The sequence below is a fragment of the Sminthopsis crassicaudata genome, chromosome 1, assembly GCF_048593235.1.
Source record: "Sminthopsis crassicaudata isolate SCR6 chromosome 1, ASM4859323v1, whole genome shotgun sequence".
NCBI classification, from domain to species: Eukaryota; Metazoa; Chordata; class Mammalia; order Dasyuromorphia; family Dasyuridae; genus Sminthopsis; species Sminthopsis crassicaudata.
The window spans coordinates 34,295,482-34,322,290 of NC_133617.1; the positions used below are offsets into that span (position 1 = coordinate 34,295,482).

A 26,809-nucleotide genomic window follows, 5' to 3' on the forward strand; every position below is an offset into this window, starting at 1 on the left:
TGAATTAAATTGAGAACGTGAGGAACTTCTGTTCAAGGACCAATAAATAGGACTATCAAGTTTCCTTGGAGTAATATTGAGACTCAAGAGGGAGAAGACGAATGTAGAATATCTTTGAACATAGATTGTCAGGGCTGGGGCTTAAGACCCAGGATGTCAGGGCTGGGTGGGGCCTTAGAACAGGGGATGTCAGAGCTGGGAGGGGGCTTAGAACAGGGGATGTCAGGGCTGGGGGGCTTAGAACAGGGGGTGTCAGGCCTGGGAGAGTCCTTATAACAGGGGATGTCAGGGCTGGGGTGGGGCTTAGAACAGGGGATGTCAGGGCTGGGGGGGGGGCTTAGAACAGGAGATGGAAGAAGCAGGGACATGCTTCTTGCCTTGTGGAATGGACAGGTTATTTGAAGGCGCCCAGGGGCCAAAGACCACTCCTAACCAGAAAGGAAGCCTGAGCATCGCCCCCCCCCCCCCAGTGATGATGAGCCCTAACTGAATGTAATACCCCTAGTCCCACTGCAGGTTTCCGCCAGAGGATCCCTGTCCTAGGGAGGGAAGTGTCCTGTAACGCCTGGACTTGCCAGGGGCTGCCTGCTAGGCCCGAGTCCGAGCTGGGCTGGAGAGGCCAGGCTCAGTCCTGCCTGTGGGAGGTCAAGCTGAGCCTTCTGGGGAGGGAGGGGCAGCAGCTGGAGAGAAAGGAGGGATGACGTTATCATCCACGGCCTCTCCCAGAGTCTGGGCGAAAGCCCTCGTCACCCCTCAGCTTGGGGTCATCACAAAAGCTGCTGCCTTGGTCAGCTTTGCGTAACACTTTCCTTTTTTTAATGTTTTATTGATGGTCTTGTAAAAATGTATCCTTCTGGCTTCCCACCGGCTCTCCCCATCTAAATTGACTTCAGAAGATGGCAGACGTAGAGTGGGGGTGGTCGCCCCTCAGGACCCTCAGGGCTAACCCTTAATTCTCACTGTGGAAGGACCTGGCTGGGGGCCGAAGTCTCTGAGCCAAGGTCTCCCTGGCCCCTCAGAAATCACCTCAGCCACTCTGTTTATTTTTATTTTTCTGTTCACTTTGTAGAATAGGAATCGACCCTCTGGAAAGGACCCGCCGACTCTAGGAATCATCGGAGGCGGAATCTGAACCCAATCTTCCTGTCTCTGTCCATCACGCTTAGGAGCTGGAAGGGCCAGGGGGGCAGGGGCAGCTAGGTGGCGCAGGGGATAGAGCACCAGCCCTGAGTTCAAATCTGGTCTCAGACACTTAACACTTGCTGGCTGGGTGACCCTGGGCAAGTCACTCAATTATCTCAGCCAAAAAAGAAGAGTTGGATGGGACCTAGGAAACCAGTAGTCTAGCCCCTTCCCTTTACACATCAGGAAACAGGCTCGGGATTTAAATCTTGATTCCTCATTCAGCACTCTCCAGACCGTCACTCTATCCGTGGCACCCATTAGTATATTCGAGCAAAAGCAATCACCTCATTGGCCGTGCCTGAAAAGGCATGCCTCGGTCCACCCCCACAGGCCACCACCTCGTTTTGAGAAGGCGGAAACAACCTCACCATCCCTGTTCTGATGTCTGGTGTGAGGGTTTTTCTTTATCAAAATGGAGCTTCAGTGGGAGAGGAGGGGAAATCTATGATACAAAAGTCAAAACCTGCTGAGAAAACTTTTTCTGGGGGAAATGCAAACGGAAGAGTCAGAAAACCCCAAAGTTCTTTATCTAAAATAGAAAAAGAAAAAAGAAAAGTGATTTGAAAGAATCTGGGGATCAGAAGCACTGGGTTCTAGTATTCTATGTGCCCTGAACTCACAGTGTGGTGATGGGCACGTTATCACATCTACTTGTCCTCAGGTTTCTCATCTGTCAAATGGGAGAATAAATAGCGGCTGCCCCACAGCATATGGGAAGAGGGAAGCCTTTCTGAGCAGGCCCGCCCCGCCAGACCCCCACACTCACCGCGCCCTGCTCCTCTCCGTTCTGGCTGGGCTCCCCCTTGAGCTTCTCCCGGAGTTTCCCGATCTCGGCCCGCATGCTGCCCATCTCCTGCTCCTTGGTCTGCAGGTACGCCTCCAGCTCCACCTTCTGCTCGATCAGCGCCTTGCCCTGCGCCTCCACCACAGTGATGCGATGTCGCAGGTCGTGGTTAATCTTCATCAGCCGGCTCTGCTGCTGCTGAAGCTGGGGGGGGGGAAGGTGAAGGGGGGCTCCTGGAGGGCTGTCTGCTGAGCAGCCTCAGCCATACACCCCTCCAGTACAGGGCCCTGCCCGGACACACCCGGACCCCACACTTCTGCCCTCTCCTTGTCAGAAAAAAATGAATCCACAGGCATTTATTGAGCACCTTCTGTGGGGCAGCTAGGTGGCAGGGCGGGTAGAGCACCACGCCTGGAGCCAGGAGGACCTGAGTTCAAATCTGACCCCATGCTTACTAGCTGTGTGACCCTGAGCAAGTCCTTTAACTCTGTCTACCTCAGCTTCCTCATCTATAAAATGAACTGGAGAAGGAAATGGTGAACTACTCCAATATGTCTGCCAAGAAAACTCCAAATGCACCCAAAAAGAATTGGATGTAATTGAACAACTGTGTGCTAGGTACTGAGGGTACAAATATAAAAATTAGTCAATCAATGCATAAGCATTTATTAAGCTCCATGTATCAGATGCTATGCCAAAAACTGGAGATACAAAACCAAAAATCAATCAGTAGGTATTTATTAAGCACCTATTATATGCCAGGGATACAAAGAACAAAAATCAACCATTGAATAAACATTTGTTAAATGCCTATTATGTATTAAACTTCCGCTAGGCACTAGGGATACAAAAATTGGGCGGGTCAAGCAACAAGCATTTATTAAGTGCCTACTGTATGCCAGGCATTGGTGATGCAACCATTGAGTAAGCATTTGTTAAATGCCTACTATGTGTTAAACTTTGGCCAGGCATTAGGGATACACAAATCAGGCAGTCAAGCAGTACCTACTATGTGCTGGGACCTCTCATAGATACTTGTGATATAATAAGCAAAAGAAGCTCTGCCCTTAAGGGACTTACTTTATACATGGCTAGACAACATGCATATGTCTATATAAAGTACCAGGTAATCCGGGGGGCAATTAAGGGGATCTGATGCTGCTGCCCTTTACAGAAGACCAGCTAGCTCTGGACACTATTTTCCCACTCTGCCTTGGGCACAGCAGCGTCTCAGACCAAGTACGGTGACGCTGGGTACCCAGATGTGGAGAGAGCTGGAGAGCTTCAAGGATGCCCTCAGCCTCCTTCTCTGGGATCGGGGCTACACGGTCAAGGCACCTCCCTACTTACGGCCTCCACGTCCTCGTTCTTCAGGCCGAGCTCCCGGTCCTTAGCCCGGATCTCATCCCGCTGTTTGTCTACCACCTCTTTCAGCTTCTTCATCACTTGCCGCTCCCTCTCTGACATGCCTGGTACAGGAAAGATAAAGCCAATGGCACAGTCAGGGACCTGCTTGAATACCTCTTCTCCTCTGACACTGCCCTCTCCCCAGGCCTCTCTGAAATCATCCTGGTGATCGTTTCTTGTTTCTTATAGAACAAAAACATTTATACCATAACTTATTCAGCCATTCTCCAACTGATGGGCATCCACTCAGTTTCCAGTTCCTTGCCACTGCAAAAAGGGCCGCCACAAACATTTCGGCACATACAGGTCCCTTTCCCTTCTTTATTATTTCCTTGGAATATAAGCCCAGTAGTAGCGCTGCTGGATCAAAGGGTATGTATGCACAGTTTGATAACTTTTTGGGCATAATTCCAGATTGCTCTCCAGAATGGCTGGATTCTTTCACAACTCCACCAACAATGCATCAGTGTCCCAGTTTCCCCACATCCCCTTAAATGTTTGTCATAATCTTTTCCTGTCATTTTAGCCAATCTCAGAGTTGTCTTAATTTGTATTTCTCTGATCAATAGTGATTGAGAGCACCTTTTCATATGTCTAGAAATGGTTTCAATTTCTTTATCTGAGAATTGTCTGTTCAGATCCTTTGACCATGTATCAATTGTTGAATGGCTTGAATTCTTATAAATTTCTTTATATATTTTAGAGATGAGGCCTTTATTAGAACTCTTAAATGTAAAATGTTTTCCCAATTTATTGCTTCCCTTCTAATCTTGTCTGCATTAGTTTTGTTTGTACAAAAAAATTTTAGCTTAATATAATCAAAATTATCTATTTGGTGTTCATTTATGAGTTCCAGTTCTTCTTTGGTCACAAATTCCTTCCTTCTCCATAGACCTCCAAGGTAAACTAGCCTATGTTCTTCTAATTTGCGTATAATATCACTCTTTATGTCTAAATCATGAACCCATTTTGACCCTGATACAGGCCTTCATCATCTCACACCTGGATGACTACAATAGCTGCTGGGGATCTGCCAGCCTCAAGGATCATCCCACTCCAGTCCATCCTCCATTCAGCCACTAAATGATCTTCCTAAAACATGAATATATAAAATACCAACCCTGAAGTCAGGAGGACCTGAGTTCAAATATAGTTTCAAACACTTACTACTTCCTAGCTGTGAGACTCTGGGCAAGTCACTTAACCCCAATTTCCTCAGCAAAAAAACTCAAAAAATTAAAACAAAAAAAAAATGAATGTGACCTTCCAATCAATTAGTGCCCCCCCAGCACTAATCAATCAAATTGCTCCAGGTAAGTCCTTTTCCTCCCTTAAAGCTTACACCCATCACCCCATGTACTCTGTGATCCTCAAACAAAAAATTCCATTCTAGCACTCCAGATGCTTTCACTTCTCTGACCGGCTCCGGTCCCTCCTCATTTCTACCTCCTGGCTTCCTTTAAATCCTAGGCAAAATTCTACCTTCCATGGAAGCCTTTCCTGTTGTCCCTCAAGGTTAGTGTCTTCTCTTTGTTGATCATCTCCAATTTCTCCCAACAATCCCTTATTTGAAACAAGTTGTTTGCAAGGTGTCTCCTCCATTAAATTGGAAGTTCTTTGAGGGCAGAGACCTTCTGTCACCTTTCTCTGTAGCTTCAGCACTGAGTTCAGTGTTTGGAATAATGTTCAGCAAAGGCTAATAAACCAAATGGCCAATAAATGCTAATTAACTAAATGTTACATCAATTAACTAAATATCTAATAAATGCTAATCAACCAAATGTCTAATAAATGCTGTCTAATTAGCTGAATGCTTAATGGATGCTAGTGGACCAAACGACTGACTGGACTTATTTTTGCCCTGACATATTCTGTTTTTTCCCACCTTCACGTTTTTACTTATGGCAGTATCTGCCAGGAACGGCTTCCAGCCTACGGACACCTACAGAAATCTTTTACAGAAGAACTCGAACTCCTCCCACTGCCTTCAAGAAGCCTTCTCACCAAAAGACTGGGATTCTTCCCTTTTCTAAGCTCCTGCAGAATTTTAGCTTTCTCTTCCAAAACAAATTATCTTGCTATTATACGTCCTTTGGAAGCTAGTTGGTGCCATAGTGCACAGACTAGTTTGTGAGTTCAAATCCAGCCTCAGACACTTACTAGTTCCCCCCACTCTATTTGCCTCAGTTTCCTCATCTGTAAAATGAGCTAGAGAGAAAAGAAAAAAAAAATTGCAAGCCAGTCCAGTTTTATTGCTACTTCATTTATTATATTATTTCACTAAATCCCTTTTATTTTGAGCTAATGGTATCTGTGGCTGACTAGTAAGAATAAACACATTGATGGGGCTCCTGTTATGAACAGATGTTCCCTGCAGCTAGTTAGCATAGCCTTTTTTTGTGGAGACTCGCATTCCAGTTGAGAGGTATTCCAGGTTGTCACATTTAATAAAAACAGAATGTACGTAAGCAAAGTACTAGGTTCCTGATGCATAGTAAGTGCCTAATAAGTATTTCCTGATTGATTGATTATTTCTGACTTAGAGGGGAGGCAAAATGGATGTCAGAGGTCCTGGATTCAAATCCTAGCTATGCCATTATTTGGGCACTGGACAAAGTCGGAACTCAGTTTCCTCATCTGTGAAATGAGGCTCCTTCCATATCTCATCCCGGGAGCTTCAGGAAGGTTTCCTGGAGGAGACATATGAGTGAGGGAGCCCCAGAAGCACACCGGGGAGGCAAGCTGCCTCTTGTGTTCCGATGACTGGGAAAAGGTGGTCTCACTTGCACACATGGACCAGAGGGCTGCTCTGGGGCCTCCCGTGTTCTTCAGAACCCAAGAGCAGCTTCCACATTTGCCTTGGGAGAGCTGATTTCCTGTTTGTTTTCCTTAAGTACATAATAATAACCTTATTAAGTGGGACAGCGCCACTTTGAGCTCATAAAGTGGGTTATTGCTCAAGCAGTGTGGGCTCCTCTCCCCCCAATTTCTGCCAAGGCAGCCTGTTTCTCAATGTCTTGCCTTCCTCAGAGGAACAGCTCAGCCAGATTGCTTTTTTTTTTTTTTAAGTGAAAGGAGAGGCCCTGCTTCCTTCCAGAGCCTGACCTTTTGGGGGCCTCTTCCCCCGCTCGGAGGCCCTCTGAGGAGCTCAGCTCCAAGGATGAAGGGCCCCAAACAATGAACAAGGATGCTGGGAATCGGAGACCGGAGGCTCTGGACACACTGGGCCAAACAAGTGCTTCCTTTTCCAGTGAATATCCCAAGAGAAGGGTCAATCTAGACGCTCCATTTGTCTATGTGTGCATGTGTGTACGTGCGCCATGTGGGTGTATGCCAGACAGAGTCAGGTTTGGGGGTTTGGGGGTTCACTCCCTGGAGGACAATCTCTCTCTCTCTCAACTTGGGAAGGAGGCCACTGGGGCCGGAGCTCCCCGAGGGTAGACTTTTCCCAGCTTTGTCTCCATCTTTGCGCCTGGGCTCTGGCTTTTTGGTCCTTTGCCTAGCCTGCATTTCCCCTTCAAAGCCCTGGCTGCTCTCACCATTCAGCTTAAGTCTACCTTCCAAGGGAATCTTTCCTGCTTCTCCCATCATGAGGGCCTCCTTCCCCCAGAGTACCTTGTATCTGCTTTGCATAAGGCATGTCTATCTGCGCTTGTGCATGTTGGCCCTTGCACCCCCGCCCCCATCTCTCTGAAGGCAGAATCAGTTCCATTTTTCTGAAATGTGTCTGCCCACCGCCTGGCCCAGAATCTGGGTCAGTGTTTTCTCCACTCTACGAACTATCGATAAAAATGATGATCATGATAATAACAGTTCTCATTTATTTAATGCTTTAAATTTGCAAAATACTTAAAATTTATTATCTCATTTGATCTTCACAACAAGCCTCTGACATAATTACTATTTTTTTTATTTTCCCAGTTGTCTGTGAAGTTACTATTTACTAATTTTATTATTTTTATAACAAATAAAATATATAGATATATGTAGCATAATAAAAAATATATAAAATATTTTAACATTATAATTTTATTATTTACTACTAATGACTATTATTACTATTACTAGTTATAATTAATATTATCTCCTATTTTACATATGAGAAAACTGAAGTTCAGAAAGGTTAAGCGATTTACCCACAATCCCACAGAGTAAATCCCAAGTCAGAGGCAGGATTCACACTGAGCTCTCTGCGGACTTCAGGTGCAATGATCTTTTTCCTCACCCCAGATTGTTTCTTAGATTACAATCACCTGCTCTGACTCTAAGCCATCTCCACAGCAGCCAGAGAGCTTTTGGTCCACTTGTCATCCTGGTGACTGGCTGGATTCTGAAGCAGGGGCAGGATTAGCTTTCTGTTCATTCACTTGCTATTAATTTACTAATTAATATTATTATTTATTGTATCATATAAAATTATCATTATGTTTATCATGCTAAAAGTTTAGGGAACGATTCCCAATCACCCATCCCTGGCTAACCTCAGCCCCAAAGCATACAGTTCCCTCTGCCAAGCCTGAAGTCCCGGGAGCACATGACTGTTGCTTCCAGGCCTGTGTCCAGAGCCCGGCCCCCTTGGGCCCGACCCAGCCACCTGCAAAGGAATGCCAGCCAGACATGTTCTCCCCTTGAAGTCTTTCACCATTTATCTAGCGCTCAAGGCCTCCGTCCAAAAGTGCCCCAAATTGACATCAGGCAGTTTGTCATTGCTCTCTGAGCCTGGCGTCTCCAGGGGGCCCATCTGCCTGCCTGCAGCCAGGCTCTGTGCATACGTGTGTGGGGGGTGTTTGAAAAGGAGGTTGTTTTTGTCCTTGCTGTGTTCTCAAAGTCTGCTGTGCAAAATAAAAATAACCTGGAAAGGCACGCATGGCATCTGCTTGGGCATCTCCACTTGAGAACGACTGCTAGATGGAAAGCCGGAAGTAGCCCAGCCAAGCGGCACCGGTGCCACGTCCCTGGGTCTCAGGGCTCACTGGGTGCTCCCTGTTTGCAGAGGGGCCCTGCAGGGAGGACCACAGGCCTGTGGCTGAAGTGGCAGTGAGATTGCCATGGACACCTCCAACCCCCCAGGGTCACATGTCCTGATGATGACCTTGGGGAACTGGCAGATCACGGAGAAGTCTGCTGGGAGGAGGGGAAATGCAACCAGTTGAAAGGTTGCCTTCAGAAGGCAATAACCCCATGAAGATTTAGGGACTGTGTCTATGACTTCACCGGTTTCCCCAAGAGGAAGCCCCTCTACCAGGGCAGGTTGGCACTTGAGTTGCCGACGGGTTAAATGATTTGCCCTCCAGTGCCAAAGGCAATACTTGGATGGAAATCCTCTGAACTTTGGTGACTACACCAGTCTCCATAAAGTAGGTGAGGAAAATGTCCAGGATGCAGGCTTGTCAGGAAGCATTCCAAAGGCCTGGGTATAATCATTCCCTCCTTCCCTAGGAAAGTACGATTTCCCCATAGGCCGCTGGGTAAGTCCTGGCTTTCTGGGTAGGAATGAGGGTCTCTGCCTTTGGATTCTGAGATACACTCATTCCTGCTCAAGGTCTTAGACCGAGAGCTAGAACTCAGCTAGTCTAACTACCTCATTTACACAGAAAGAAACTGAGTCCCGGAGAGTGAGTGACTTGCCCGGTCTTATACAGGGAGCAATTAGCAGAGCTGAGAGTAGAACTTCATTCCATTAGGTGATGCCTTAGAAATCATCCCAGTCTGGTAATTAGGGGGCCTGGGAGATGTTTCTGGCCCTGCCACTAATTGGCGATCTGAGTTCCTCTCCCACTTCCTCAGTTTCTCCGCCAGGACTGGATGAGATGGTCTCAGAGTCCTTCCAGCTCTGTCTTTAATCTCTGAACTTTGGGGATGAGCTAAAGAAGGCAGAAAAGAGGACTAAGCATTCGGCTTCCCCCCGTTAACTCGACTACACAGCACAACATGAGAGTTCTGTCCCAGAAATAACTAGTGCGACCCCAGGCAGTGGATAGAGAGGGCCTAGAGTCAGGAACTCTCCTCCTGAGTTCAAATCTAGCCTCAGACACTTAATAGTTGCATGATCACTTCACTCTGTTTGCCTCAGTTTCCCCATGGGTAAAGTGAACTGGAGAAGGAGATGACAAGCTACTCCCGTCTCTCTGTCAAGAAAACCCCAAATGGAATCATGAAGAATTAGACATGAATGAAGTGCCTCAACAACGACAATCCCAGCAATTAACTAGTATGATCACAGCCACCATAATCCCTCCCTTCTTAATGAGCCCTACTTATCTTCCATGTCCACTGTCTCCAGGGAGTTCTCTCCTGATAGTCCCAGGCCACCCTAATCTGTATCTCCTCTGAACGCCTAAAGCACCGGTGACCCACATATCAGACCCAATCTCCCACAATTCTTCACTGTGCCTGATCATTGCCAGACTTATCTCCTCATCCGTTGTATACACTCCCAGGGGCAAGGACTGTATTTCTTTTTCTCTTGGATCTCTCACAATGGAAGAGAAAGTAGAAAGACATTATGGAAGAAAATCCTCTAGTCTGTGTAGCACAAGTCTGCCAGTGGCATTTAAAAAAATTAATTTAGATCATTCCAACCTAAGCATTCTGTTTGGGGTAGGGAACAGAGGTTAGGGGAGAGAAGGGTCAAAGACAGACAGCTCTACCGATCTATTTTTATCCAAGCTGTTTTAGAGTTACAACTGATGGCTCTCTTGACAAAAATCCCAGTTAGGACTGAGCAAAGGTTCACCATTTATGTAAGCGTGCAGCTAACAATTCGCTTCATCAAATAGAATGACAATCCCTGAACTTTCAGCACACCCCAGGGAAGCATTTTCCTAAAATTGTTCAATCCCTCTCGGAACACTCCCTTGAAGGATTCTCCTTTCTAGCTGATAAAAGATGAACTCAAGAGATGCTTCTATTAATTGAAATCACCAGAAACTTCTTTGTCCCTTGAACCTCCTAATCCAATCGGGGTTGTTCAAATGGACTACTTTCTGGGATGGTCAGAAGGAGGGGGCAGCAGGAATTGACCCTATGAAAAAGACCCCGACCCTATAAAAAAGGTCAGGTTAGTTCAAGGGATTCAGACTATGTAAATACATTCTTAGTTTCTATCAAAGAGGCGCTGGGTTGGAACTAAGAGAGCCACAAATAAGGGAGCTCCAAAAATGGAACGGGCTTTCTTGGGAGTTAGTCTAGTTCTACTAGAACCAGGGTTCCTAATCCTAGGGCCTTAGACTTAGTTTTCATATTAGGAAACACTCCAGTCAAGGTGGTCCTCTGACATATATTAACCGAAGTAAATCATTTAATCTCTCAATGATATTGGTCAGTGATTAAACACTCAGGCCACATTGTAGAATACAGCCAAAGCAGATTAAAATGCAATAGAAAGAATAGTGATATGCATCCCATAATAACAAAATGTCAAAATGAAATAGTTAACAAAACAAAAATACAATAGGACATAGATGGTTTTCTAAGTCAGGATGCTACCCTTATGTATAGTTTCTCTTTGAGTTTCACACCTGATCTAGGCATATTCTTAAGATTATAAATTGCAAGGGCAGGTAGGTGGTGCAGTGCTTAGAACACCAGCCCTGAAGTCAGGAGGACCTGAGTTCAAATGTGATCCCAGACACTTAATGTTTCCTAGCTGTGTGAACCTAGGCAAGTCACTTGACCCCTATTGCCTCAGGCAAAAAAAAAAAAGGTTATAAATTGCAAAAAGTGCCAACCTGCATTGGAAAGGAGGGTTTCTTATCTGGTAGTCCTGGTTACTAATGAAATTCCCAATCCCGACCTTCTCCTCCCAGTGCCTAGTAGCCAGGCTGAGAATTTTTCAGCTCCCTTGTAGCTGTTTTCTTCCCCCATTAGAATGTAAGCTCCTATGAGAGCAGGGACTGTCTTTTGGTTTGTATCCTCAGAATTTAGCACAGTGTCTAGAATGTTTATTGTTCATTCATTTTCAGTCAAATCTGACTTCTTCATTTGGGATTTTCATGGCAAAAATACTGAGGGACTTTGCTATTTCCTTCTCATCTCATTGTACAGAGGAGGAAAATAGGCAAATAGGTTTAAGTGATTTGCCCAGGGTCACACAGTTAGTAAGTGCCTGAGGCCAGATTTAAACTCAGGAAGATGAGTCTTTTTGCTACCAGACCAATCTATCTACTGTGCCACCTGGCTGCTGCCTGGCACCTAGTGGTGCTTAATAAATGCTTGCTTGACTATTGGTGGTTGTGAGCTGATCCACCCTTGATAGAGAACAATTTGGAACTAGGCCCAAAGAGCATACCTTTTGATACAACAATACTACCACTAGGTCTGTACCTCAGAGACTTTTTAAAAATGAAAACTTTTTACTTTTAACATATGCATGGATAATTTTTCACCACTGACCCTTGCAAAACCTTTTGTTCCAATTTCCCCCCTTCCCTTCACCGCCTCCCCTAGATGGCAAGTAATCCAAGAGATGTTAAACATAGTAAAAATATATGTTAACTCTAACATATGCATACATATTTATGCAATTCTCTTGCTGCACAAAAAAATCAGATCAAAAAGAAAATAAAATGCAAGCAAACAACAACAAAAAAAGTGAAAATGCTATGTTGTGATCCACACTAAGCTCCCACAATCCTCTCTCTGGGTGCAGATGGCTCTCTTTGCAAAAGATCATTGGAACTAGCCTGAATCGTCTCATTGCTGAAGAGGGCCACGTCCATCAGAATTGATCATTGTGTAATCTTGCTGTTGCCGTGTACAATGATCTGGTTCTGCTTTCACACAGCACCAGTTCATGTAAGTCTCTCCAGGCCTCCTCAGAGAGATTTTTAAAAAAGGATCTATTTGTACAGAAATACTTCCAGCAGCTCTTTTTGTGGTGGCAAAGAATTGTGAATTAAGAGGATGCTCATCAAATAGGGAATGGCCGAATAAGTTGTGGTATATAAATGTGGTGGAATACTATTGTGCTATATTAGAAATGATGAGCAAGTGGATTTTAGAAAAACCTGGAAAGACTTACATGAGCTGATGTAAAGTGAAAGGAACAGAACCAGGAGAACATTATACAAAGTATTGGGGTGTTTGTTGTCCTTTGTTCTCCAAGAGGACCAAAATGACCTATGTTAGAGTCAAGTTACAATGTGTCCAACCAATATGACAGTCAAATCTGACTTCTTCATTTGGGATTTTCATGGCAAAGCTACTGAGGGACTTTTCTATTTCCTTCACCAGCTTATTTTACAGGAGGAAAATAGGCAAACAGGTTTTGTAGTAGATCAGACCAATACGAGTTCGGAATGCTCTACCACAGGTCGAGCAAAATGAACATGAACATTTGCCGTGAATTCTCTAAATTTGTACATCTCACATTTCTTTGTACAATGGCCGATGGTGAATGACTTAATTATTCTCAGCAATTTGGTGATCTGAGACAATTCCAAAGGACTAATGATGAAGAATGCTACCTACCTCCAGAGAAAGAACTGATGGAGTCTGAATATAGATTCCCTATTTGTGTGTGTGTGTGTGTGTGTGTGTGTGTGTTTTTCCTTTTGGTCTGTTTCTTTTTTTACAACATGACTAATATGGAAATGTATCATATGATATATATATCATATATATATATATATATATATATATATATATATATAAAACTTATATCAAATTACTTACTGTCTCAAGTTGAGGATAAGGAGGGAGAAAATTTGAACTCAAAATTTTAAAAATGAGTATTAAAATTTTATTTTACATGTAATTTGAAAAAAAACAAAATATTATTTTAAAAATATTTGCTAGCTAATAAATAGTAATGGATTTGATTGGGGGGGAAGGCAGTACTTCTAAAAAATAATATAAAGAAAAAATAAATAAGTTGAAGGTTTTTTTTAAGGTCCTGAGGACTTCAAGCGAATGCAATTTAAAATGCTCTTTAAGGAAGAACAGAGGGATAAGTAGAAGAGTGTCCAGAGGAGGATGCCCAGGACAGTGAGGGGACTGCAGGCCATGCCGTATGTGAAAGAAATTATGGATATTTCTTTTTTTTTTTTTTATCATATATATATATATATATTTTATAATATTGTATTCATTTTTCCAAATTACCCCCCCTCCCTCTATTCCCTCCCCCCGACGACAGGCAATCCCATACATTTTACATGTGTTACAATATAGTCTAGGTACAATACATGTGTGCGAATATCATTTTCTTGTTGCACAATAAACATTAGAATCCGAAGGTACATGCAACCTGGGCAGACAGATATTAGTGCTAACAATTTTCATTCCCCTCCCAGTGTTTCTTCTCTGGGTGTAGCTACCTCTGTCCATCATTGATCAACTGGAAGTGAGTTGGATCTTCTTTATGTTGAAGATTTCCACTTCCATCAGAATACATCCTCATACAGTATTGTTGTTGAAGTGTACAGTGATCTTCTGGTTCTGCTCATTTCACTCAGCATCAGTTGATTTAAGTCTCTCCAGGCCTCTCTATATTCCTCCTGCTGGTCATTTCTTACCGAGCAATAATATTCCATAACCTTCATATACCACAATTTACCCAACCATTCTCCAACTGATGGACATCCATTCATCTTCCAGTTTCTAGCTACAACAAAAAGAGCTGCCACAAACATTTTGGCACATATATGTCTCTTTCCGCTCTTTAGTATTTCTTTGGGATATAATCCCAGTAGTAGCGCTGCTGGGTCAAAGGGTATGCACAGTTTGATAACTTTTTGGGCATAATTCCAGATTGCTCTCCAGAATGGCTGGATTCTTTCACAACTCCACCAGCAATGTATTAGTGTCCCAATTTAATTATGGATATTTCTACTGGAGATCACTGTTCTGAAGTTCTTAATCCTTTTCCAGTCTTTGGGCCTTAGGCCTGGCTGAGCCCCTCACCTCTCCCTAGGCCTTATCTTTATTCTCTCCAGGCCCCTGTTCCTGATACTCCATCTTTTCAACCAAGTCAGAAAATCCTCCTCTCCCAGGAAGTCCACTTCACCCCTGGGGCCTGTTCCTTTGATTACCTGGTTCCATTTGGCCTGCCATGTAATTTATTCCATTCCAGCCTCCACCCTGACTTTCTGAATGTTCTCTACCATGCCCCTGCCAGGGCACCTTCCCTCTCCCTTCTCCCCTTTTCAGCTCCCTTATAGCTCTTTTTCTCTCACTAGAATGTAAGCTCCTTAAGGGGAGAGATTGTCTTTTTTTCTCTTTGCACTTGTATTCCAGAACTTGGCACAGTATCTGGTATATAATAAGTATTTAATAAATACTTGTTGACTTGATTTGATTTTTTTTTGCTTTTGTTTTTTCCAACTACATGTAAAGAGAGTTTTCAACATTCATTTTTATAAGATTTTGAGTTCCAAATTTTTCTCCCTATCTCCTCCCCAAGATGACAAGCAATTTGGTATAGATTATACATGTACAATCATGTCAAATATATTTTCATGCTAGTCATGTTGTATAAGAAGAAACAGAAGAAAAAAGAAAAGCCATGAAAGCCAAAAAAGTGATAAAAGAATGCTTCAATTTACATTCAGACTCCATAGTTCTTTCTCTGGATGTGGACATCGTTTTCTATCATGAGTCCTTTGGAATTGTCTTGGATCATTGAATTGCTGAGAAAAACTAATTGCTGTTTCTGTGTATGATGTTCTCCTGGTTCTGCTCGTTTTACTTTCATCAATTTGCATCAAATCTGGACTTGACAAGATTTCACAGAGTGCTGTACTACACAGAGCTCAGCCTAGAGTCAGGTCGCTCCGGCTGGATTTCATTTCAGACCCTCATTAGCTAGCTGTGCGCCCTTGGGCAAATTACATCAACCTGCCAAGCCTCAGTTGCCTCATCTGTTAAATGAGAGATTTGGACTCTTGGCTCCCTTCCAGCTAAGTTAATCATCCTATGGACTTGATGCAACGTGCAGCAACTGCAAAGAGATAGATTTGGTTCTACTGGTGATACAGCAGAAGGGCTACCGGGCTTGGATTCAGGAGTCGCCAAGTTCAAATCCAGCCTCAGACACGTACTAGCTGTGTGACCCTGTTCCCCTCAGTTTCCACAATTTGTAAAATGAGCTGGAGAAGGAAATGGGAAAGCACGCCAATGTCTTTTGCAAGAAAACCCAAATGGGATTACAAAGAGTTAGATGTGACTGAAAACAACTGAATGACAATAGGAAAATCTTCCTCACTAGTAAGGGTGAGCTGCCCCAAAGTGGAATGGGCTATCTCAGGAGTCAGTGAATCAGCCCTCATCTGAGGGCCTCAAGAGAGAGAGAGAGAGAGAGACAGACAGACAGAGACACAGAGACACAGAGAGACAGACAGAGTCAGAGAGAGAAAGAGAGAGACAGAGAGAGAATGTATATGTGTTGCAGGAAAGTCAGACAGTACTCAGGGGAAGGGGGAATTCAGCCGCAAGCTCAGGCAATACCTAGGCACACAACTTGGCCTGGTGAGGGAAGCCAACCATTGCCTTGGTCCACTTTTTGCTTTGGCCCGGCACATCAGCCCCCACTAGATGCCCTCACACCTCTGGGGAACGAAAAGATATGTGAGACTCCCAGCTGTGTCCAGTTTTCTCTAGGATCCTTATGCATGACAGAGCATGCTGGGCTGCCACTCCAGCTGGGCCGTTTAAGTTGGCTGCTCCTTGGGCACGAGAACATGCCCGTTCCCTTTCCTGGAGATGCCAAGGTAGATAACAAGGTGGGAGCTGCTCTTCCCCTCACCATCTCTGAGTCTCTTGGCCCTGCTGACATTTTAATTGTGAGCAATAAAGCCTCAGCCACGTTGGAGCCTTCGGGATCCCAGATTGTCTCCCATGTTTCTTTTAAGTTACTGGGCTCCCTTTTGCTGGAGGATCATCACATAACCATTGGTAAAACTCATTCAAGCTCACCGAAAACACTTGGCAGTGTCTTCCATGACACATAAAGGGCTATGGGGAATAGGGAGGGGGACAGCAAAGAGACCCTTCTACTTATCCCCAACTTAGGCTGGAAAGAAGGAATCTTCCAACAGTTCCAAAACTCCCTGAAGATAAATCTTCAGTAGTGTGTAAATGACCTAGATCTGGAGCCCATAACTGGCTTGTGACCTTAGCCAAGAGATCCCCTTGTGCCTCAGTTTCCTTATTTGTGCACCCCACCAAATCTCCTTCTTCCACAAGTCTCAACAAGGCCACCCTGGCCTCTCCTGAGGGAGTTAAAGATCATTTGGCTTAGACTGGGGAGAAAAGGTCTGAAATGATACTTCAGAATGAGGGGAGTTCCCTCTATGAGGAAGTAGAAATACAATTAGAAAAAGTCAATGGCATAGCAGAAGGAGCTTTAGCCTTCAAATCCAGATTCAAATCCATTTCTGCTACTGATTTTCTGTGGGACTTTGGGCAAAATCATTTCCTCTTTCTGGGCCTCAGTTTTTGTCATCTGTGAAATGGAGCACTGGACTAGATGTTTTCTAAGTTCCCTTCTAGTCTTAAATCTAGTCTGTTTTTTTGTTTGTTTGTTTTTTGGTGAGGCAATTAAATGACTTGCCCAGCATCACCCAGCTAGTAGGTATTAAGTGTTTGAAGCCAGATTTGAACTCAGGTCCTCTATCCACCACCTCATCTGGTGCAGGGTTTTGTTCTGTCATTTCAATTGTGCCTGACTCTTTGGGATTCCCTTTGGGATTTTCCTGATAAAGGCACTGGAGAGGTTTGCCATTTTCTTCTCCAGTTCATTTGACAGATGGGGAAACTGAGGCAAACAGGGTGAAGTGACTTGCCCAGGGTCACACAGTTAGGACAGGTATCTGAGGCCACATTTGAACTCAGGCCTTCCTGACTCCAAGCTCAGCACTCCACCCACCGACCACCCAGCTGCCCCTAAATTCAGGATACCACAAGCTGTTGCTTCTTAGCTTGGGGCCCTTTCCAGTCCTGATCTAGATCTGGACCCCAATGGATTTGGAGGAGAGAGTGAGGACTTTGCATGGCCCTCCCAAGCTTAAATCCAATTCACATCATGGTCCTCGGTGAGAGCAAAGGACAAGCAACAGTAACCACCTAGTTCGGGAAGTTACTAGTTAGGGGACTTTGGGCTAATTGGTCCTCTTCTTTAAGCCTCAGTTTTCTCATCTGTAGAATGGAGATAATAATATTTGTACCTACAACAGATGAGAAAAACGCTCCATATTCCTTCACATCCTAAAGAAATGACATTTAGTGTTATTCTACTTCACAATGATTCAGTTCAGCAAGTGTTTCATAATCACCTACTGCTTGCCAAGGACTTTCCGAGATGCTGGTGATACTGAGACACTAAGGAAGCGTCCAAGCCCTCATGGAGCTTACAGTCCATCCAGAAAGTCAGCAGCGCGCACATAGAGGAGGATGCCCCCAGACCTCCCAGCGTCCTTGCTCCCTCTTACCTTCCTGCTTCTGGAAGTCTTCCTCGGAGAAACTAATATCCTTATGAGAAAGGTTGGTCATAAGCTGCTTGTTTTCCTCCTGTAGCTGGGCAATCTGCGTGAGAAGGTCTTGGGCTTCCCCTCGCCAGACGTCCTCCACAAGCTCCAGCTCCTAGAGGTGAGCGCCAGGAGGACAGAGGGTAAATACATTTGCTCAGGCCTCCCACTCGACAGACACCCCCAGGGCTCCGGAGGCAGCTGGGGGACCGTCCCTTTCCCCAGCCAGCACTAAGCTTTGCTCCCCTCCTTCTGGCTCCAGGACAGTGACACCTCTAATCTCTCACAGGATCAAAGAGCCAGAGCTAGAAGGGACTCCCAAGTCCAAATCCTCCATTTTAAAGATGAGGAAACTGAGTCCCATAGAGATAAGTAACTTGAGTCCCATAAAGATAACTAACTTGCCCAATGTCCCATAGGTAGTGACAAGAAGAGGGCAGTCATTGGGGGAGAAGGAGGGACCTGCACCAACCTGGCAATGGGCCTTTGCCAAGTGAAGCACTGTCTGTGCCTGGGCCCAACTGGCAGCCTTTCCAATATTGGCAACTCCTTCATGGGGGTGAGCCTGGTCAGAGCTAAATGGCACCTGGAGAACACCACAGTGCCCAGGCCTGGCTGCCAAGTAAGGTTTCAGTGGAAGAGCCTGATTTCAGGCCCATGATAATGTTGGGAGGAAGGAGGACTAGTATCGATTCTGAAGCTCCCTGGGAAGGTTGCACCTTACATTCTCTCCCTTCTCCTTCTCTAGGAGATACTTTTTGGAAGAACAAGTAGAAGGGAAGGGAAAAAGAGAAGGAACAGTGGTTAAAGGCCCTGGGATACTGTTTAACGAATACTGAACAGTTGTGCCAGATTGGCCTTAACAGAGCACTGAACTCAGTGTCAGGAAGGCCCAAGTTCAAACCCTACTTCAGATATTTACTAGCGTGTGACCTTGGACAAGTCACTTAACTGCTCCCTGCCTCTGTTTCCTCATCTGTAAAATAAAAATATTGACATCATCTACTTCACTGAGTTGCTGTAAGCATCAAATGAGATAACATAGGGAAGGGAGAGAGAGAAGGAAGAGAGGAAGAGGGAGAGGGAGAGGGTGAGAGAGGAAAGAGAGAGAAAAAAGTGAGAGAGAGAGAAAAGAAAGAGAAGAGAGAGGAAAAAGAGAAAAAGGAAAGAAAGGTCAGAGAGACAGAGGAGAAAAGAAAGAGAAGAGAGAGGAACGAGAGAAAGGAAAGAAAGGTCAGAGAGACAGAGATGAGACAGAAAGAGAAAGAGAGAGGGAAGAAAGAAAAAAGAGAAAAAGGAAAAAATGAGGTCAGAGAGAGTGAGAAAGAGACATATGAGACAGAAACAGAGAGAGAGAAGGACAGAGAGGGATAGAGAAAGAAAAAGAGAGAGAGAGAGAAAGAAGGAGAGAGCAAGAGAGAGCTACACACTCCATTAAAAGTCTACCCAACTCAATCTTGAACCAAGAGCCATGGCAACCTCTCTCTCCAGGGAGGAAACAGGCTGGAAGATACCTGGGAGTTTATACTAATCACACAGATGGGTACCTGAGGGGCCCAAAGCTGGCTGAGCTTTCAGACCCTTCTCTCTTTGTATGTTGAGTATGTTGTTTCCCCCATTAGGCAGAAAGCATCCTGAGGGCAGAGCTTCCTGGGGCTTAGCACAGAGCGTAGCACACTCTAAGGGTTTAAAATGCTTGTTGTTTTTCAGGTTGGATTGTCTCCTTCCCCTTTCCCCCTTTTCTTCTCTCAGTCTTTGGTCCTTCCTCCTCCTCACTACCTGCTTCTTTCTTTTTAACCTCCCCCTGCCATCTCCCAGTGCTTGTTCTATATTTGTCATAAACGCCCTAAACTCCCTTTCTTCCTTCCTCCAGGAAGCCCTACCCGTCTCACTGGGAAGGGAGAGTGAGGTGGGAGGAGAGAGAGAGGAAACACTGGGAGAAACTGGGAAAGAATTAGAAGGAAAAGCAAGGCCTCTGGCTGACCACTGAGAGTTCTAAGTGATGCCATGGAAGGCCCTGGCTCAGGCACAGAAGGAAGGCCATAAAGGAGAGGGGCCAATCCAGGAGTACAGATATCTCACAGGATAATGGAAAGTGCATTTAAGACTGTCAGGACACCAGGACTCGAGGCTTAGCAGTGGAAGGTCATGTGGTTCACCTCTCTCATTTTATAGAGAGGGAGCTGAGAATCAGAGAAGTTAACGAACTGTCCAGGGTCACACAGAGAAGCAGGAGCTGGTGTTCACACCCGGGCTGGCCAGGCTGGTGCCCTCTGCCCCTTATGTCTAGGACCCCCCACCCTCAACTTCCTGGGAAGCCTTTTTTGACTAACTGGAGGAGGCAGGTAGAGGCCTACCACTAACTCGGTGACTAAGCAGCCACACCTCGTTGGGCAACCTTGGGTCTCTTCCTGTCTCAGCTGAGTGGCGCAGTGGGTAGGATGCCCAACCTAGAGTCCAGAAGACTGATCTTCAGGAGTTCAATGCAGCCTTAGCCCTGTTCTAGCTGCGTGACTCTGGGCAAGCCATTTAACAATGTCTACCTCAGTTTCCTCATCTGTCAAATGAACTAGAGAAGGAAATGTCAAAACACTCCATATCCTGGCCAAGAACACTCCAAATGGGATCATAGAGTATGCCTGAATAACAATGGCTCAGTAACCTGTTATATAATTCCATTCAAAAATAGTTATTAAGCACAATGCTAAAGAAATAAAAAGGGGAAAAAAAGGACCTAGTCAGGGAGCTTACTTTCTACCAGGGGAGAATAGACTGCACGTGGCACATTAAGTATAACATACCCTGATGGCGGGTGCTGGAGGTTAGGGACAAAGAATTAAGACAGAGATCAAGGAAAACCTCAGGAGGCAGAAAATTCTTGAAATTAAGGCATCTGAAAGGAAGGGGGGCGGGGCTCTGGAGGACAGTTTGCAAAAAAGGTACAGGGAAGGAGATGGTGAAACCTTTCTGCATACCCCAGTTCTTAGCACATTGCCTGGCATATGGCAAGCACCAAATAATAATGCTTGCTGACTAACCAGAAAGGCTGATGTTAGCAAAACTGTGATTGGCCGTGGAGACCTAACTAAGAAATGGGGGTTGTATCTGAAAGGTAGGTGGTGATCCCTGGAGATTCTGCTGCGGGAGGAAAAAAAGATGGAATTCACATGAGAGGATGGCTAAAGTTCCTTGGATGTCTGGGGCCTTCACGGGGCCATGGTAAGGGAGGGGGCAGCCCCCGACAGCAGGTGACGGTCATGTCTACGACATGACTTGGCCATCCCTGTCCTTTAGATATCCTTGTCCCAAAGTCTTCTGTTTCCATTAGCTAACTTTTCAGTGATTCTCCGCGTGAGCCTGCTTCTAACTCGAGGGGTGACCTTGGTCACCTCAGCCTTTTCTTTGCGATCCAGTTTCCTTCCTGGGAATAACAAGCCTGACTGAGCTTGCCTTGGAGCAGAGCCACTAAGACACTTCACGGGGAACAGGGGCCCGAAGGTTCTAAAGGAAGAGCTGAAAAAACCCAACAACAAGCAAGGAAAGAGCCAGCAAAGAAACACATGACTGACTCTGCCATGAAAACAGCTTTTAAAAATACTACAAGAAATACAGCCCATCAGATTTCATAAGAGCCCATGACCCTCCTATTCAGATCAGCCAAGTCACCTTTCCAAAGTCACACAGCAACTGAGAGGCAGGTTTAGGGACTCAAGTTCCCAGGGCTCTCTCCAAAGGCGGTCTCCCTGATTCCCTCCTGCTCCCCAGGAAAACAGTGGGACTTAAAAGGCTGGTCTGAAGCATCACTGGCCTCAAGCCATGGCAGGAAACCACATGTCTCCCCACTTCCTTCTTCCCTGGCTCCCAGGCTACACTCCCGTCTGTGAGAGGGGACTACCCTGTCTGCCTGTCTCTAGTTCTGATCCAAAAAGCCACTGGGTTGGAGGGAGGGGCACAGTGAGCAAAGGGATGTGGTAAGGCTTCCGCAGATAAATCTCTCCTTTCTCTCTACCCTCTCTACTTCATAAAGAGAAGGCAACTATCCCACAGGATCAGCCTGGAGTCAGGATCATTCTCTCTCTGGCTACCTAGCAGTGGGCCAGGGGAAGGTCCTGGGGATGTTCTGAACCTCTCAGGAAGTTTGGGTCGGTGCTGGAAGGAGACAGAGGAATGGGAGGGCCTTGCCCCAGAGCCAGGTCCTGCTGGAACTGCTGGACCCTCTCTGCCTAGGGATCCCCCAAGAGTTTTTTTGTTTTAATTCCACCATTGGATTGCACGTGATAAACTCCAAGGGAAAAAGAGGAGTTTTTTTTCCTTCCACTCCCTCCTTCAGCTCCTCCTCTTCTCATTCCTCACTTTCCAACTTGTCACTCTTCTGACTTCTCTAGGTTCCTGTCACCCTCCAAACTGCTGATTGCTCTTTTCCAAGCCCTCCTGCCTCTCTGTTCTTTCTCTCCAGGCTCCAGTATTTTCTTTAAAAAAAAATATCGAGCATGGAATAATGACACAGGCCAGGGTCTTAAAAGATCATCTAACGCAACTTCATTTGGCAGACAGGTAAACTGAGGTCCTGCCCAAGGGCACCCATCAAATAACTACAATTTGAACCCGGGTCTTGATTTTAAGTCCAGCACTCCATCAAGTACAGATTATTTAATCCAATTCCTTGTTTCAGAAATGGGTAAACAGAGGCTCAGAAATAGGAAAGGTCTTGCCCAAGGTCACAGGACTGTTAAGTGTGACAGGTGTGCAAGGTCTCCCGGTTCCAGGACCAGCCTTCTACTTACAACTGACCACCTGGTTCAACTTCTGAACTTCGGGGAGAAAGGCTGCTCCAAGGTCACCGGGCCATCGAGCTCGGCACCCAGGGCTTCCCATTCCTAGCCTGGTTCCTCTTCTTCACCTACTCCGAGCCTCGATTTCCCCCCAAGGCATGGCTCTGCTCCAGCCGCCTCCGCCTCCGCCCCCGGCGCCCCCCACCCAGTGCTGCCCTCCCCTGGGGCACCTTTTGATGCTTCCTCTCCTTCTCGATCCGGTCCATCCTCTCGAGGCGGAGCCGGTCGAGCTCCAGGCGCAGCTCGTCCAGCTCCGGGCTGACGTGGTGGCGGCTCACCAGCACCTCGAGGATCTCCAGCACCCGCACCACCTTGGGCATGAGGCGCCCGATGGCCTCGCAGCCGTGCTGGTCGATGACCCGCTCGAACTCGTGGCCCACCAGCGAGGCGATGTCGTACACGTCCATCACGGTCAGCTCGGCCACGTTCTTCTCCAGCACGGACGCCGCCTCGAGGCCCCCGCCTCCCTCCTCCATGGCCGGGGGGTCGGGGGATGTGGGTCTAGAGGAGCCGGGGCCGGGGGCTCCCCCTCCCCTCCTGGTCTGCGCGCGCTGCCCCCCTCCCTCAGCCCTAAACTAACCCAACTTGCAAACTTGCGGCCGCTCCTCGGGGAGCGCGGCTGCCCGTGGTCCGCCCCGACCCCGGTTCCGGCCCGCAGGCTCCTCCGGGCGGCTCACCCCGGCATCCGAGGCCAGAGCCAGGCCCGGCAGCGGTAGCGGCGGCGGCGGCGGCAGCAGCAGGAGGAGGAGGAGGAGGATGGCTGGGGTTGCAGCAGAGGCAAGCCCCTTCCGATGCGCTCCTTCCCTCTCCTCTCCTTTCCCCTCTCTGGCTGCCTCCCTTTCCCCTCCTCCCTCCTTCTCCGGGTCTCTCCTGTCTCTCCCTGCTCCGCGGTTCCGATCACCCGAGGCAGTCACAAAGCTGGGGAGAGGAGGAGGAGGGGGAGCCGGAGGAGGGAGGGGTGCTGCGTGCGCAGGCCTGCAGAGGCTCCCAAGTTGGGAATGCGTGCGGGCCGGAGTGGACGGGATAGCCGAGCCGCGGTCAGGGCTGCCCTCGGAAACACTTCTGCGCGAGGGTCGCTCGGGGCCAGCCCTCGGCCCACACCCCTTTCCCGAGGGGAGGGGCCGCAGCTGCTCCCGGGAACTTTGGGGGGGGGGCGCGGGGAGGTGGCGGAGTGGACGCCTGGATGGAGGGGGGCGGAGAGGAAGGAGAGGGGCGCGGCCCGGGTGGGGCGGGGTGCTGGGGGGATGGATGCTGCCCCTCGGGAGGGCGTGGGAGGCGGTGCCAGGGCCGGCCGTCTCAGTTTAGCCCGGCCCAGCCCTACCCCTCTGGGGGCGGAGAGAGTCTTTCTCACAGTCCCCACTAGAAAGAAGGCGAAAGGAGCTGGATCCCCCACCCGCTCGTTCCGGACCTTTCTTCCCCACCCCCTCCCCACCAAACAAACCGGAGCCCCAAAAAGGAGCATGATTTCACCGGGCCCTTTAAAAGGAGAAAGTGTCTGAAATCCACACCCCCGTCCCCTTACACGTCCCGGCTTCCTCCAGATGCTCTATCCCACAGCTTCCTCCCGCCCCCAAACTAGTTCTTACCGGGCGGCTCTCTGGCGCCGACTCCCAGATGAGCTCACCGGACTCGAGGGACCTGGGCTCCTCAGGAGTCAGCCCCTGGGACACGTGGGGGAGGGACGCTTGCGCTGGGAGTCTGAAATCCACCCAGGACAGAGTCTCATTCTCTAGGAATCAAGTCCTTCAGCGCAGAGTCCGTGCTGGGATCCGGGGGAGGGGGGGGCGTCTAAAAGGAATCTCTACCCTCAGAGATGTGGGTACCTTTAGGAAGGATATGCACACGGCCGCCCTAGCTGCAATGGGACCGGCGCCCGTGGGATGCGGAGAGAGGCTTCGGAGTCAGGGCCCGGGCTCAGGTTCAGCCACTCAGGCACCTCATTATAACCGTCCCATGCGTCGAGTGCTTTCCAAATTTCTCAGTGGAGGATGCTGAGCTCCCTTCTCACTGAGGATCTCCAGCTCCTTCAGCGGCCAGCTCAGGCACCCGCTTCATTTCGACGCCAGGACTTTACAAGTACTCCCCTGGTGGGGGGAACAGCCCTGCGAGGGAGGTGCTGTGGTTATCTCCATTTTGCAGATGGGGAAACTGAGGCCAGCAAGTTAAGTACTTAAGGCACCTCCCTTCCAGGGTTGTTGTGAGGCTCAGATGAGATAGAGGTTACACAGCCAGAACACAAAGGCTTACACGTGAATATTAGAAACGTGGGGGACGTGGGTCACACAGCTAGGGTCTGGGCGCAATTTGAACCGTTTTTTCTGACTCCAGGCCCAGCTCCATGACACCCTCCCCCAGTCACCTGAGTTCTTTGAGTCTTATTTCACACACACACGCACACACACACACACACACACACACACACACACACACACACACACCTACAAAGTATTTAAGTTCTGCTATGTGCAAAGTAGCCGACAGTTGCTCTGATACATAAAGCATTAGAGTCCCTTTCATCGAAGAGCTGGGGGAGGGCACTAGTTTGTAATAAACAAATGGACACAGAATATGTTTCCAGTTAATACAAAGTAATGTGTAGCAAGTATTCATTGATCACTACTGGAGTACCCTACTGTCCTTTTGTAAGAGGGAGGTGATACTTGAGCTGAATGAACCCCGAACGCCCAAGGAGCTGGAGATCCTCAGAAGTGAAACTGAGGAGGGAGCTCAGCATTCCAGGCGTCTGGGACAGCCTGGGCAAAGGCAAGGAGGGGGGAAAGGTACTGTTTTGAATAAAAGGAATAAATACTGGAGTTCTGATCTCACATGGCTGTTATTCCCTGCTAAGATCAAATGAGATTTTATATGTGTGTGTGTGTGTGTATAAACATTTATTTATATATATGTATTTATTATTTAATATTATTTATTTAATTTAAAATATTAAATATTATTTATTTATATAAACATTTATTTAAATATATATATAAACATTTTGCAAATCTTAAAGCTTTATGGAATGCTTCTTATTATCATATTGAGCTAGGATTGCACAGTGGCTGGATTGTGTTCTTAAGGAAGGTGTGGGTCTTGCCTTTGACTGTAATGGTAGGACTTGGACAAGGACCTCCATCTCTGGGTCTCAGGCCACTTCCCAGAACTGATCTCTTGTTGTTCTCTGGTTTCAGCTGTGTCTTGATCTTCACAACCCTATTTGGGGTTTTTTTTTTGGCAAAGATAAAATAAATGATTTGCCATTTCCTTCTCCAGCTCATCTTACAGATGAGGAAACTGAGGCAAACAGGAGTAAGGGACTTGCCCAGGCTCATACAGCTAATGTGTCTGAGGTCAGATTTGAACTTGCAAAGATGAGTCTTCCAGTTGTTTAACATATATTGGATTACTTGCCATCTAGGGGAGGAAGTAGGGGATTTGGAACACAAGGTTTTGCAAGAGTCAATGTTGAAAAATTGTTCATGAGGGGCAGCTAGGTAGCTCAGTGGATAGAGCACCAGTCCTGAAGTCAGTAGGACCTGAGCTCAAATGTGGTTTGACACTTAACACTTCCTGGCAGTGTGACTTTGGACAAGTCATTTAACCCCAATTGCCTCAGCAAAAAGAAAAAAAAATATTCACGCATATGTTTTTAAAATAAAAAGCTTCTATAACATAAAAAAGATGAGTCTGTCTCCCTGACTCCAAGCCCTCTGCTCAGTACCTGCCTTGGTACTTACCCACTCAACAATAGTCCAGTGCTGGGAGAGGGGTGTCCCCACACTTGGAGTTCCCCACAGTAAAACTGACATTGGCAAATGACAGTGATGAAGAAGGAAGAGGAGGAGGAGGAGAAGTCCAATAATCAATACTTTATGGATTTTATTTGATTTTCTGGGCTGCTACTGAACTCTTCTCTATGTTCTCCAATTTATAACATGGTTCAGTGATCAGAGTCAAGACCTAGTCAGGAAAAATTGAGTTTAAATCCAGTCTCAGATACTAGCAAATATTGGGAAAATAATTTAACTGCTACTTGTCTCAGTTTCCTCATCTGTAAAATGGGGGATAATATGGCCTCCCAGGGTTGTTGTGAGGATCAGATGAGGGAATATTTGTAAAGCATCTCAGGGAAGTCCATC

The 26,809-nt window shown here is 46.8% G+C and overlaps 1 protein-coding gene across 2 annotated transcripts in view; it reads right to left on the bottom strand.

Moving 5' to 3' along the window:
* Positions 1-23,881, bottom strand: part of RILPL1 (Rab interacting lysosomal protein like 1) — a 44,196-nt gene extending 20,315 nt beyond the window's left edge. Inside the window, exons 1-4 of one of the 2 annotated variants that reach the window (XM_074299111.1) lie at positions 22,844-23,881; positions 17,806-17,956; positions 3,320-3,438; positions 1,952-2,173 (exon numbers count right to left, since the gene is read on the bottom strand). In XM_074299111.1, the coding sequence (XP_074155212.1) occupies positions 1,952-2,173; positions 3,320-3,438; positions 17,806-17,956; positions 22,844-23,149 (798 nt within the window). In that variant the 5' untranslated portion in view covers positions 23,150-23,881. The remainder of the gene's footprint in view (positions 1-1,951; positions 2,174-3,319; positions 3,439-17,805; positions 17,957-22,843) is intronic. The other variant, XM_074299103.1, reaches the window with a different exon arrangement.
* Between the last annotated feature and the right edge of the window lie 2,928 nt (positions 23,882-26,809).